The sequence below is a fragment of the Sorex araneus genome, chromosome 1, assembly GCF_027595985.1.
Source record: "Sorex araneus isolate mSorAra2 chromosome 1, mSorAra2.pri, whole genome shotgun sequence".
Taxonomy (NCBI): domain Eukaryota; kingdom Metazoa; phylum Chordata; class Mammalia; order Eulipotyphla; family Soricidae; genus Sorex; species Sorex araneus.
The window spans coordinates 256,734,866-256,750,497 of NC_073302.1; the positions used below are offsets into that span (position 1 = coordinate 256,734,866).

Consider the following 15,632-nt stretch of genomic DNA (forward strand, 5'->3'; position numbering starts at 1 on the left):
GTAAGTCCTGAAAACTGTTGGGTGTTGGCCTCATCTCTCAAAATTGAATTATTCAGGCAAGATATACTAACATGATATATAATGACTGCTAATACCACTTTCTTTGTTGTCTCTTATAGCTTGAATTCAATATTTTATTATTTATTAGTTCTTGTCAGAAATAAATTATAAGATGCTGTTAACATTTTAATACTAAATCAATACAATATTCATTGGTTCCTCTTTCAATATAGGTATATTGGTAAGTGAGGATTTAGATTTTGTTTGCATATCATATTGACACTTTGCTGTGCATGAGTGCTTTCATGGAAAAAGCATGTACATAACTTAATGTGCGCACATATTTCAAAATTTAAAAAGACTCTTTCAACTTTAAGGCTGTTATAATGGACTAGGTGAGTGCAAAAAAAAAGTCGATATATGAGGTGTTGGCGAACCATTGTTTTCTTGAGTATATTTCAATGTTCCTTTATTTCATTATTCCTCTAGAAATTGGGATTAGACAGCTCTTCTGACTAATTAACCCAGGGAGGTTTGACTAATGGAAGGAGATTGCAAGCATGATTAGTTAAATGATAATGTACATTCCACTTAATGATCATTACCATTTATTCTAATATCAGTGCTAATAAATGGTGAAGCTATTTAAGTCAAATGCTGTCACATCACAATAACGAACACCATAGCTAACACGAATAATTTCTAATTTACTTGGGAATCAATGGGACATGCAACTTTCTTAATGCACATCAATGCTTACTTCAGGAGATGTATAGACTCTTTTAAAGTAGGAAAATATTTTTCTCCTTATACAGACTACATAAAAGGTAGTCCCCACCACCATTCCCTGCATACTCAAGCTACTTAATTGCTATTCACGGAGACAGTGAAATGGAGGAAAATTTATTGTGACGTGACAATGTTTATAACAAATATTAAATGACTCAGTATGGGGGCTGAGGTGCTATCTCCAAGGGCGAGGGCACGTCGCTTACATATAGGAGGCTCAACTTTGATTCCTGGAACTGCATGGAGCAATTTCCATGGAGCAATTCCCAATCACTGTGTCTCCTGTTGTCTGAGTAAAAACAAAAGTCTCAAATGCAAGTTTCATTCCATTCCCTTAGTTTCTAAGGAATCAATCAGGATAGATTATTCATGTTCCTGTGCAGTGCTGGAAGGCTACTTTTGCTTTGTAAATGTCTCAATGGATGCTGAACTATTTCCCCCTTCCTCCAGCCTTACCCCGCCTCCACTCCCTTCCTCTCCTTTTCAGTTTTATACTGCATTCCTCCTGCAGTGGTTCCTGGCACCTCCAATTTCAGAGACGCTGTGTACTTGTATGAAGAGTAAACAAGACTTGCCCCCGCCTCAGGGTCAACTGTTCTTGTGGGTAGTCCTGAGTTGCCCATATTACTATCCCCTAAACCCACAGGAAGTTGTAATCCCTGGTTCCTGTGAATGTGACCTTAGGTGAAAATTCATTTTTTTTTGCAAATATAGTTAAGAAAAGAGTGTTTAGATCACAGTGAACTATACCAAATGATCAGTGTCCTTATAAGAAGCCACGTGAAGAGAGTTCCCACGAACGGATGGAGTTGACTAATAGAGTGACGCAGCTGTAAGCCAAGGAACATCAGAGTGCCGGAAGTCACCAGAAGATTGGGGAGAGAAGGCAGATTTTTCTTCAGAAGCTCCTGAAAGAAACCAACCTTACTAACACCTGGATGTCTTTAAAATTGTGACAGCATTTCACTACCGTAAGGCCCCAAGGGTGGGTGATTTGTTGTGGGAGCCCTGGAAATGAATTCATCTAGATTTCATCTTACTTCTGTGTCTTTTCTAATCTTTATAAGTTGTTGCTCCGAATGAAAGGTTCCTTGATTTCATAGGAATTGAGATTGGTTTTTGTTACCCATTTTCCTGGTGGATTTGTGAAGGGGGAGATGGGAATAAATATAATTCTATTTTCAAATCAAGTTTCTCATCTTGAAGTTATTTTCAAATCAAGCTTCCCTCCCCGCCCCAAGCAGAGCTCCCGGCAGCTGAAGACCTCCGGAGCTGAGCCACAGCCATGCTAAGGCCCCTCTCCACACGTTTGGAGAGTCTCACACATGAAGGTACCGGCAGAGGAACCCAGGAGTGTGGGAGCCAGGGCTGAGATCTCCAATTCTGCTCGGATCGAACCGGGCCTCTTAAGCCCAGATTTCCTATTTTCCAGTAGCTAGGTGGTCACACCCAGGGGCCGCCCCCGGTGCCATGTAATCCCATCAACGGCCCACATCCAGAGACTTAAAAGCAGGCTCCTAGAAGTGTGCTGCCGTGTGATATTTTATAGCCTATTTCTCCATCTGGGAGAAACTGGCAAACTACAGAGTTTTCTGCCCACATGGGAGAGCCTGGAAAACTCCCCATGGTGTACTCATATGCCAAAACCAGTAACAAGCTGGTCTCATTCCCCTGACCCTGAAAGAGCCTCCAATGCAGCATCATTGGGAAGGACAAGTAGAGAGAGGCTGCTAAAATCTCAGGGCTAGGACGAATGGAGACGTTACTGAATCTGCTCGAGAAATTCGGCGATCAATGGGATGATGATGATGATGTTGATGATGATGATGATGTTCTTTTATACTACTTTGTACTATTTAGCATACTTTAAGTATACATGAGAAATATTCATAGTCAAAAAATTAGTTTTGAAACTTGCAAAAGCCATTCTTGTATGGCTACTCTAAATTGATCTTTTAAGAGTGGGAAAAGCCAAAGTGCATACACTGTCACTTTGTGCAGGAATTTATAATAACTTTCCATTGAAAGTAGGTGGAGAAGAGCAATGAATGAACATATATTGGTTTTATTATCTACTCAATACTAGGTGCTTTAGAAAAGAAGTTTCACTTCCTTTTATTTTCTCCTCAAAATAGTATATGAAGCATTTCTCTTCAAACAGCTGAAATAAGTAAAATTCAAAGGTCTAATAACTAGCTAAGGCCACCCTGTCAGTAACTCAAAGTCAGACCAAAACCTCTCCTACTTCTAAAGTCCAACCCCAACTTCATGTTGTTTTTCAAGTTCAGTATGCATGGTCAAACAATCCAAATCTTCTTAAAACAAAAAACAAAAAAAACCTGGCCAGTTGCATGCTCCCATAAACAGAAAATAAGACCAAGTACAGTACTTAACTGTTACCAACATCCAGAGACTATAAAACCAAGCTTCCAGAAGACAGTGATGGTAGTGTGCCAAGTTCTCGCCTAGCTGTCTTCCCCAGGGCCCCTCGGAGGGGGTGGGCTCCAGCTTCCCTCCCTGCCCCGAGCAGAACTCCCTTGGCCAAAGACCTCCGGGGCCTAGCCATAGCCATGTTCAAGGCCCTTCTCCACACATTTGGACGAGCCTCACACATGAAGGTACTGGCAGAGGAACCTAGGTGTGTGGGAACCGAGACTGAGACCTCCAAGCCTGCTCAGATAAGGACTGGGCCTCTTCCGCCCAGATATCCCATTTTCCAGTAGCTAGGCGGTAACACCCAGGGGCTGCCCCCGGCGCCATGTAATCCCACCAACGGCCAAGATCCAGAGACTTAAAACCAAGCTCCCGGAAGCCTAGTTCTTATAGCCTAGTTCTCCCTCTGGGAGAACCTGGCTAGCTACCAAGAGTTTCCTGGCCACATGGGAGAGCCTCACAAACTCCACATGGTGTAATTTATGCCAAAACCAGTAATAATGCTGGGTCTCATTCCCCTGACCCTGAAAGTGCCTCCAATGCGGCATCCTTGGGAAGGACGAGTAAAGAGAGGCTTCTAAAATCTCAGGGATAGGACGAATGGAGATGTTACTGAGACCGCTCGAAAACTTTGACAATGGGATGATGATGATTCCTGTCTACCCACAGGTAACCCTCATCAAGGAAGAAGTCTCCATGAGTCAAGTTCTTTTGCTTGACTAGATAGCAAATATCTAGTGAAAGTCAAATTATTCAAACAGTCTTATATCCCTGGCCTAGAAAAATCTCCTTTAAAAATATTTTAAGTCTTTTGACAGTTATCAGTAGCAGGTGATTCTGCTTGAAAGCTCAAGTGGAAAGGTGTCAAAAACAATTAGTATTTTAATAGTTTCCCCTTTTAAGGTTATTTGGCAGGCTCAAGTTCATTAGGAGGACAAAAAAATTTAAAAAATAAAAATATTCAGCAAAATCAAAAAAATATTCAGCAAAATCATGCCATTGTTTCTTATGCTCTCCTTACATTAAAATTGGGTACAATTTCTGACAATGCATATCGCAGTTGTCAAGATTTACTATTTTGATGGATGAGGTTCTCTAGATCTGGATTAGGTGAGCGTCCTTGCTCAGTTCTCAAAGAAGCTTGAAGGGAAGTAGTACTCAGCACACAATATTGAAAACCTTAGATATTTCATGATTTTGCCTTAAGCTAAATTCATACTGCTTGGAGAAAAGTTAGGTCAAGGAACAGGGGACCAGGACTGGGTGAATTAGGGAGGTGGATGAATACGTATCAAGTTTTGACACATCAACATGTCTGTCTCGTGTGTCTCCCTTCGAGTTATTTTGTGGAGATATATGCTAATTCAAAGATATCTAACTAGCTTAACATTTAATTCTAACTTCAAATCTTGGAGTGGCAGAGCAGCTGTGCCTGGAGGCAATACAATCTTATTTCTATAAAAATCTCTCAATGCTCCACATATAAGTGGAAGAGTAAAAATAGATAATCAAATCCAAATTAAGGCTATTAAGAATTGATTTCATGTAAAGATAATATAGCAAGATTTTGTTTAGGTTATGGATATTCACTAAAATGTGTAATATTTGTTTGCCTAAATTTTTGATTATGTTTTATCTTATTTTGTCACAGTTAAATAGTTTTATCATTAGGGGTTTTAATTGCATATAGTTTATAGAATTCTTTCTGATTACTCTATATCCATTTAACTGAAAAAAAAAATCCCACTGTACAATTTAATGAAAAGAGAACCATCTAAGGAGAATGCAAGCCAAATACAGGCAGATGCACAAAAGATGTGGATACGCAGTTTATATTTGTAAAACCTTGTTATGAGCCTTTTATAGATTCTATGCTATAAGCAAGGGAAAAGAAGTCTTTGCGAAGAGTAAGCATTAATGTACCGAAAAATAACCATTCAGTAGAACAGAACTGCAGAGAGTAAAAAAACAAGAATCAAGCCTTTAAAAGTCCACTTTCAACTCTCAAATGTAGGCTCTGCTCAAACGTTACCCCTCCTCCTTTTGTGATATTTGGTTTACCTGTACCTCATTCCTTATGTGTGTCTCTCTCTAAATCTCAGTATCTGACTTGTCATTCTCTAGATTTAAAGGTTATTTTTTACAACCTTATTATAACTTATTTCTTTATGAAGTATTTGAGATTATTTGTGAGGGCTTCTTAGCCAGAGCATTTGATTTGGCCTCTTTCCTAAAACACAGATAAAGTCTTTGACTCTTTCCATACTCTTTGCAGTCAATACATGTTGGCATTAAGGTGGGCGTCAAGGCCTTTCAATTCTTTCCCCTCTCCTACATATGTCACTTCAGTTCTATTCAACCTGCATGGTTGTAATAAAAAAAAAAAAGCAAAGATCTATCATTTTCCTGCTAAAAATTCTTCAATAGTTCAAATTCTTGGTCAGATATCAGACTCTCAATATACTCTGTCTTTATCTGGTCAATTAATTTCAACCAAGCCACTAGTACCAAAATATAGCATGACCTTTATAAAAAGCATTAATAAATATTTTATCTTTTCATAACAGGAAATTTTGCTATTTTCTGTAGACTAGAAAACCTTTAAGCTGGGATACACAGCATTGAGAAAAGAAATAAGATAATGTTCTGCACTCATTAGCAGATGCTTTCTTTTGTTTTATTTGCTGCTGTTAAAATTTGCTTGATTAAGCAAGGGAAAGAAATCTAATTAATAAGTAATCTCCCACTTCTAAGGGCTGAAGAATCCAATCAAGACTGAACTGCACCCTCCTCATCTGATCCAACAACCTTTTGAAGCATAAATCAGTGATGATCAAATATCTCCTTCTGATGACAGATAACATTTTTGGGAGTAGATGAGAGGCTGTTAACTGTATTTACAATAGGAGTTTTTGAAATTGTTATGTTAAATTACATTTATTTGTGTACCATCCAGAGTTTTGATTTTGCTCAATATCCATTAATTGTTCCATTCAAGCCTCAACATAAACATGTCTGTGTGCTCAGCACATTTTAATTAATGATCCATATGTTATCAACCCAGCCAAGTATTAAAGTTATAGCAGCAAAAGAGACAGGTGTCTTCTTTTATTGCCTGTCTCCACCCCAATGGAGCTCACGAGTAATATGGCAAGCACTGAATGTGAACATTTTTAGGGAATGAGTTTAAAAAAAATAGAAAACACCAGGGTGTTACAAGGGCATGAATTTTAATAGGGTGCAGACTAAAGGGGACAGAAGGCCCTCATGAGAAAGAGGGAACCAGTTGCTGCTTCTTGGGACACACTCGTCCTCATATTATTGGGTTCATTTCTACTCATCTCACAGAACTCAGTTTATGATCTGATACTTTTAAATACTAAATCTGAATTGCCATCAGAGCATCTTCCTTAGTTTTCCAAATACCTATGTATCCCGAATCTTTGTGTAACTTTGCTCCTGGCATTAACCACCTGAATTAGTATTATCACTTATTATTTTTATTAATTTTACTCATCTGAAGTAAAAAGAACTTGCTAGAGGAGAGCACCTATAAGAGCCTAACAAGTCCTTAATTTATAGTGCTAACTAGGGAAAAAAAAATAAAAAAACAACCTAAAAAACAACTAATGCCTTATAATCCTGCCTAAATCTTAAATGCCAAAACAAAAGAGAACACAGCAGGAATATCAATAGAAATCTTTGAAACACTTGTCACATATATACTAATAATTTGATCTTTTTGATGTAATTCCTTTGGCCTGTTGCATAACCTATTAGCTCAATTATATCCCTACAATTTAAGCTGGTGTGTGTGTGTGTGTGTATAAACTTAAGAGAGAAATAAAATATTCATATCTTTTATGCAATGGATTGAAATATCAATTTATAGATGAACTTTGCTAGCCAGAGCACTAACACAAAAAGAGATTGTGTTAAGGTCAGCATACAAATTTACTTTAATTTTCCCATAAAATAAAACAAACCTTATTTTAAGTAGAACATTGGTATATGCATACCATGATAGTCTATCACAGCAATTGTGTTGTTAGTGATTCTTTTTTAAGGACTTACAATGTCGGCTGATTTATTTTTTATTAATATTAATAGAGAAACCTACATACATTAAAGAGAAACAAATGGGAATCATAGTTGCAATATTTAAGTCAAAAGCGGATCCTTATGCTTGAGAAGTTTTCCATCTCCTTCCTCCTTCAGTTGCTATTTATTCATCTTATTCATCTACAAAACTGAATGGTATCTAAGGTCTGTGCAAACCAGCCTCTAAACTTTTAGATTATATTTAGTATATCACAGTGTTTCTAAACCATAAGCCCATCATTCTTCACAAAGAATTTATGACTCATTAAAATTGTTTCCTGAAAGTTGAGTAGGGAAAGGCAAAACAATAACCAGAATATGCTCTTGTAGTTGAAAGATCTATTGAAAATTTTCTTATAGAATTTTGGCCATTTTTCTTGCTTTTTTACCATCTACTATACTTCACATTGAGCAACATGGATTCATATAGCTATTAGGGATCACTCTTTATCTCATTATTTTTTTTCCGATTTATCTCATTATTTTTTGTCTCTCTTAGAAATACGAGTTTCTCAACTGAACCACACACATCAATACTTCTAGGACTTGCCCCATGCACACTTAAAAACATTCCTTGAAAAAAGTCCGTCAATTATTTTTCCAATTTTAAAACCAGTTTTAGAGCTGGTTTTATATTCATTAACCAGTTCTCATTTATATATCATTTCTATGGCAAATTTAGGTGTCAGACTGAATAACTGGCTATTACAATGGGTGAATGTTTTTGACAATGGGAGGCAGCAGAAATCTCTAATAAATAATAATGAGGAAAGAGAACCGTAGTACACCAATCAACATGAACTGATATCAGGAAGAAAACAGGACTCCATGGGATTGAGTAGGGATTTTGAAGAAATCATTTTCAGGTAAATATTAGAGACTAAGTTAATAATCTACCTTCTGTTAGTGAATCTGGTACATTGTTCCACAATAATAGCACATAAATGTCATCTGTATTAATGATTTTTTAAACTGTATTAGCAAACCTGGCAGATTAAAACAGGTAATATATTTCACTAGTTCATAATATATCCTGTTGTAACATAAATCAACTGCTTAAAATAGTATTATGAGAACACACTGAGTTTGAAAGGATGGATTGGACAATACCGATCAGAGGTATGTGAGCCAACTGCAAATAATTATAACAAAAATAAAACTCACCTGAGGTCTGAAAGGATGACCCTAGACATTATCTCCAGGCAATAATGCTGGGATGGGAAATACGAGTACACAATCTCAGAGCAAATATGTACATCTACACATTTTTCCTATTTTAGTTATATTGAAACTTGAGAACTTCACAGCAGCCTACTAAAATCACAGATCAACAGGATAAAAGTAGATAAGAAGAATGTGCAATTTATGAATATGATTTATTACCATGGTTACAAACTTTGAGAACAGGCCTCTGAGACATCGGACTGAGACTTTGCCGTAGATCTGTGCAAAAAAGGAAAAAGACAGAAACTTAATATAGCGATCTGTTCATCTTAAGAAGTGTAAGAGTATTAAACTCCCCCCCCCCCCCCCACACACACACACACTCTTAAGGTTAAGTATTTCTAGAAGCAAAAGTAATGCTTCAGTACCCTAAAATACTTGAAGGAATAATGTTATGACTTTTACTTTCTGTTTAATTATGCTACCATCAACTCCACTGGGATGAGGTACATATGGTTCTTTAGATGAGACTTGTCACACTAATCAGGATTTTCTAGGTTGAATGCATTGATTTGTTAATGTGCTCCTGATGCTGGCGAACTGGTATGCCTCTCTCGTTGACATTTATCATTGGGAGGAAAGGATTACGCAAACTTTAGGTACTTCTGAAGAGATGCTGCCGAGAGCACTGCATTCTCGACACATGACTTTAAGCCCCTTCCCCTACCATCCCGTCTTTTTTCACATGAGGGGTTGTTGTGCTAGTTCCTCAGAAAGTAATTTGAAGCAAAGATAATGCTCACCTTTTGGTTTGGGTGTCCTTTTCCTTCGGTCCCGGAAGGCGGCTCCTGACTGCAAGGCCTCTAGCAGACTATCCATCACTCCTGTCTCGTCACCCTCTGTGAAGAGAGACAAGGGGAATTCCGTCAGCCCTCGGGCTTACCATAGCAATGTCAAAGCATGCCCTGAAACCGGGGATGATGTTGGTGTGGGAGATCCAGAACGGAGCCAGCAATTTCAGAGTAAGATAGGACTTTCAGTCTCAAATAAAAACTTAATCAAAATCAAAAAGAAATTTGCTTCATTAGTGCGAGTGCTAGCTGGCGTCCACGACAGAGGGTCGCATTCCATGGCTTGGCTTCAGAACACTGCTTTTGCAGTCTAGGGGCACAATAACTTTAAATGGAATGTGGTTCTCGTCCTATCTGTTTCAGGTTATCATAAATCACATTTCCCTCATAGAAACGGGCTTCCAAGTGCAAGCTTCTATTTTAAAACCGACCAGGTGTGGAAGATTGGTTTTGTTGTTATGGAGAGTCTGCTTCCTAACCTTAATTTCTAAAATTATATTTCTAGGAAAACTGTTGTTGCCAACATATGTCCAACAACTGCTTTCGCATTATTAAAGGATAGTAACCCCCCACTTTAGGTGACACAGATCACTAAAAACTTTCATGAGACGGCTCGTTCACCATAAGAACAACAACAAAAAACAAACAAGGCCTTCACAAATATAAAATACTACCTCCCCATTAAGATATTGATCTGAATTATCATTCTGTGTATCTTTAATAAAGGATATTGTTCCTGAACTAATTCTCCCCAAAAGTAATAGATCAGATTGCAATATTCATTGCTACTTATATATGTAATGCCAGTGTTCAAAGAAAGCAGGGAAAAAAAAAACTCACACTGACCCCATCCAAATTCCAGAAAATGCCATGCTTTTTTTAATCCCTCAAAAGGAGGGTTTTTTTTTTTTATAGGTATTCGCTATGAAATTAGATGGCTGATATACAGTTATGTTTAAAGTAACAGAAAACAAGTTTTGTCTGTATTTTTATTTCTTTTTTTGCAATACCATCTCTTTATAGGGAACAGATGACAAATGAACACAGTAGAGAACAAATAACACACTCATTTACAGTTTATAAACAGATATACAAATATAAATATGTATTGGCCCCTTTCCATCTGGTTCTATTGCATATTTTTAGAAAAGCACTAAACTTGCAGGTGTAATAAAAATGAGCGAAAATAGAGTACTTGGAAATAGTTCATTTACCTTAAATTCAATTTTAAATATAGTTTGATGGCTATTTCAATTAAAATACACGACATACTTCAAACACTTTAATTAGGAAGTACTGATGTATCCTAGGAAGTTTGCACCCTAAACTGAACTAGATTTTTTCATAAAAAGAATGGAAAATAATGTCCAACACTTAGAGTAAATGCATTTCATCAGTAAAAAAAAAAAATGAAAACATTAAATAAACTACCATGAGAGTAATGGCATACACATTAAGGGAAAAAGTAGAATGAAAATGTGAACTTTCCATAGTAAATTTGTTGTTGGTAGTGGTACTGATGTAGTTATTCAGAAACGATAATGTGTGTATTATAAGACTGAGCAGATGTTTATGTCGTTGGTAACAAGAGTGCTCACAGTGGGAAAAGAAATACAAATACAGAATGGAAGCACAAGAAAAATGAAGGAACATGGGGTTGGATTTACAGGCATCGTGAGCTCAAAGCTTAAACCAGACGTAATTTCTAAAAGGTTTAAAACAATGCGGGGAGGCGGCTGCAGGGGAGAACCTGTGGACTCAGCCCTGAGAGGTGAGGTTACCAGAGGAGGCAGGGAATAGGGACCACGGGGAGTGGACTGTGACAGAAGGATATTAGTATGTTGGTGGTGGTGACATACTTTGAAGAGGTGAGGAGTTACACCTGGAAAACATATGCAGTTGTATAAACAAATGCTATCTCAATAGCACTATAGCACTGTCATCCCATTGTACATTGATTTGCTTGAGCGGGCACCAGTAACATCTCCATTGTGAGATTTGTTGTTACTGCTTTGGGCATATCTAATATGCCACGGGGAACTTGCCAGGCTCTGCTGTGTGGGCGGGATACTCTCGGTAGCTTGCTGGGCTCTCTGAGAGGGATGGAGGAATGAAACCCGGGTCAGCCCTGTGCAAGGCAAACGCCCTACACCCTACCCTCAATAAAACAAATAAGGAGAGAGGGGTGGGGGGGGGAGGGAGGGAGAGGGAGAAGGAAAGAGGGAGGGAGGGAGGGAGGGAGGGAGAGGGGAGAGAGAGAGAAGAAAAGTGCTTGCCACAGAGGTAGCTGGGGGGTGGGAGTGGGGTAATAGGAGGGAATGTGGGGACACTGGTGCTGGGAAATGTACAATGGTAGAGGGATGGGTATTGGAACACTGTACTACTAAACCTAATTATGCACAGTTTTGAAAGGAACATCCATCTTACAGTGATTCAATTAAAAAAAAACAAAAAAAATTTCAAGCATCCATACTGACTATAATATATTTGAAACAGGAGCCTCGGATAAGTCCCACTCAAGGCTTAGAGATGCACACAGGCACCAGAACCCAGCCTGATCCTCAGCACAGCACAGCCCTCTAAGCACTGTTGGGGGTAATCCTCGGTATCCCCAAGTACCTTCTGGTCTTGACAGTCCCTGGCACTCAGGGTTCAAGCAGCACCACATCCTCAGGCTCTAGCATGGAGCCACGGTGATGCCTGGCGGGGCATCACTAGGACTGCCCCCTGAGCACTGGCTGAAACCCTCCCTTTATGAAACACACTGAAAACAAATTGAGTGTGGGAGAAGAGAAAGCCTGCTTTACAGAAGAACTGGTTACCAGTATACATTAAGAGCAAAATCTTACTTCACATAGTTAAAACAGACAGGTAGAAAACAGCCAATATTACAGAAGCTGTGTGTAAGACTATGGGACGACAGAATTTGGAGAAACCTGTCATATCTCAACTCCTTTAAGTAATCAAATTTGACACCATCAATAATGGGACCCGTTGACATCAATTGTCTCCTATAGTGATGCACTAACCTGTGCAGTACTTTGGACCAAAATATTTAACCTGAATCTAAAGGCAGGGAAATAATTATGGAACTCCTAAGTGAGAAGCATCCTGTGAAATAAACATTCCAGATTCTTAAAAAACATTACCCATATCACGAAAATCAGAAGAGAAGATAGGTTAGTCAACTGTTTTAGATTAAAGGAGTTTAAAGAGAAATGCCAACTGATGTGTCCCTTTGAGTCACTCTTGAATCGTGAAATACAACAAAACTAACCTATAAATAGCATTATGGGGATAACTGTGGAAAATGCAACTGAATTATTTATTAAATACATTTTGTCATTGCTGTGTTGAGTGTGATGGTTGCTGTTGGAGTTAGGCTAGATAATCACCTTTTTCTTAGGAGAGAGATGACATGTTGAAGCTTATACAAATAGTTTAACACCACTGTTCCATTCTCTCTATTTTTGAACAGATATCTGTTTATACGTAGAAGACCCTTCTACTTCTTCACCAAGCTCACTTCTTTCAGATAGTAATTCTTGCTTGACACATGTGGGCTGAACTGGGTGCCCCTCTGTGTGTTCTAATGGCATTGTGCTACATACAGCAATAAGTCCTTCACTACATAATCTACACGACAATCTCTACCAATAGACTTAGTTCACTCACAAGAAGAAATGACTTTCATTTATCTTCAACTAGCAAAATGTAGTAATGATGTCTAGACCCCCAGAATCAAGAAATAATCTCTGCTTTCGACAAGTAGAAAACTGGGATAGGAACAAAAGGGTTAAGCTTCATAGTGAATGATCTCCTGATAATTAAAGATAAACAAGGGTAAGGGAGAGTAGGTACAAACTCAAATCAACAAAAACAAATACAATCAAGTATTCAAATGATTTGCACTTACAGTATTCTAATACAAGCCAGAGATACAAAAATAAGCCATATTTTATAACAGCCTAAAATTCAATTTCTTTAACAAGTCAAACTATACTCAAAATATTTACAGTTTCTTCCTGCTGTGAAAACTCTTTTAAATAGGCTAACATTAATAGTCAGAGTTTTGGTATGTTTGAATAACATCACCTGCTTAGTTTGTAAATGGTATTAAGAAATATTTGTGTCTAGAAAATTAGAAGAGAGTGGGTTATGGAATATATACGTATATATTTCTAAAGAGGAATCAACAGAATACAAGAAAGGGAGAGTATGTGAGTTCTAAGTAGTCTCTCACACACACAGTCTCAGTGAATTAGTAGAGAAATTGTAAAGAAGTAAAATATTGAGTACAGTAGAAGGAAAACAAATGTTAAAGACAATGAGTTTCTATTTTGGATATGGAAGTACAATGTGTTCACAGACACCTGCAGATAACTTCTGGAAGTAAACTGGAAATTCTAGCGTCTAATTCAGACAAAATGGGGCAACGTTTTTGAAAGTCAAGTGCATGTTGTTATAAATACTCAGTACTAGTGAGAGAGAGACCTGAGACAGGAGAGGGTAAGACCTGAATGATTCTTAGGCGCGAGGGATGCTCTGGGTATAAGCGTGACGGCATTGAGAGAGGCAGGGCCCTGAGAACTGCCAAGATACTAAGTATATGAGAGATTGTAGAAACTTTTCTTTATTCCATTTTCCTCAGGCTAACAACACACTGAAATTTAGAAATAATAAAGACACAAAGATCCTAATGTGCAAAAATAAAAGAAAGATCCAGAACATGAAAAACCAATCAAAACAGATCATTTATAAAAGCATCTGAATGGAACGGGATTTCTCACTCACAACAATGGATTTCAGAGGATAGTAGAGGAACAAATTTCAAACAATGAAGAGAAAGTATTTCTAATGAATGGATGTTTCCAAAAAGAAAAAAAAATATTTCCATCTCTATACACTCTTAGAAAGCTGTAGGGATGTGTGCCTTTATAAAATAAGGTAGAAGAAAGGCCCAGGCCAAGGAAAAATGGCTCAGCACAGCAAAGTAACAAATCCCCAAGGTGATAACTTGAACCTCAATGGACAGTTCAGATCCCATAGGCTCAAGTATATAACAGTGACAAAGGAACAAGAGAGCAAGCATTAGTTTTTCTTTTATTGCTCGATTTCCAAATGTGATTGGTGATTTTCTCTGAGATCTGTCAGAGTCTGGATAAATTAATGACAGGTATATATAAATATTAAGAATGTAAAATACATATTAACATTAACCTATAAATAACATTAATTGGTAGCCCATGGAAGACGGAGATGTGAATAAGATTTACACAATTCCAATGTTATAAGCAATGTTTGTGACATTTGTTTTATGAATTACCAACTGTGATAGTTACAATGTTTATACAATATGACAAAGGAGAAAGGGATATATGAGGAGGGAGTTCATGGTAGAGAAAATAAAAGGGGGCTAAATTCTTAATTTATCATAAACTCGGTAATGTAGAACATGAGTAAAATAACAAAATTTAAGTATATAGCAACGTTTAAGTATACTATTTAGATATAATAAGAAAGTCACTGTCACTGACATCCCGTTGCTCATCGATTTGCTCGAGCGGGCACCAGTAATGTCTTTCATTGAGAGACTTATTGTTACTGTTTTTGGCATATCCAATATGCACGGGTAGCTTGCCAGGTTCTGCCATGCGGGCTCAAAACTCTCGGTAGCTTACCGGGCTCTCTGAGAGGGTCAGAGGAATCGAACTCGGGTCGGCCGTGTGAAAGGCGAAAGCCCAACCGTTGTGCTATCTCTCCAGCCCAAAAAGAAAGTATACTACCTAAATATACAAATATGCTAATGAAATATGCTATTTAAATATACTAATAAAATATACTACTAAAAAAACAGTAACACTTAAGTCTTAAAGGTGATGGTCTCTGAAATTTTGGGAGATTTCAGAAGAATGAGAAGCTAGTAAGCCTCATTTAGGGAAATAAAATTTAGGCAAATAAAAGTCTGCAAAATTAGAAATGTGCAGATGCTACCCAGATGAATATCAAGCCTCTAAAAAGCATTTCCAGACAGAAAAAGATATTTGAAGAAATGGTGGTGAATGGGGAAGGAGCTGATTTTGTACCAACCAGGATTTTGTCTAGCGAGAGAAGAAACGGCACGAGACAACATGACAAGCATTAGTACAGAAATTTCCAGTCCCTGTGGCACATCACATCTGGCAGAGGCAGAGGGACAGCAGTCACAGGAGTCCTCCAGGATAGCAAAAAATTTAAAGAAGGGATTTATGTATGCCAGAACTTCCTGCAGAGAGCAGGTCCTGCCAGAGCCCA

General features: G+C 37.9%; 1 protein-coding gene across 4 annotated transcripts in view; it reads right to left on the reverse strand.

Moving 5' to 3' along the window:
* The window catches only part of DIAPH3 (diaphanous related formin 3), a 517,599-nt gene that overhangs the window by 109,304 nt on the left and 392,663 nt on the right, over positions 1-15,632 (reverse strand). For all 4 annotated transcript variants that reach the window (XM_004603995.2, XM_055141227.1, XM_055141217.1 and 1 more), the window contains 2 exons: positions 9,291-9,386; positions 8,707-8,766 (listed from right to left, as the gene is read on the reverse strand). In XM_004603995.2, coding sequence (XP_004604052.1) covers positions 8,707-8,766; positions 9,291-9,386 — 156 coding nt within the window. The remainder of the gene's footprint in view (positions 1-8,706; positions 8,767-9,290; positions 9,387-15,632) is intronic.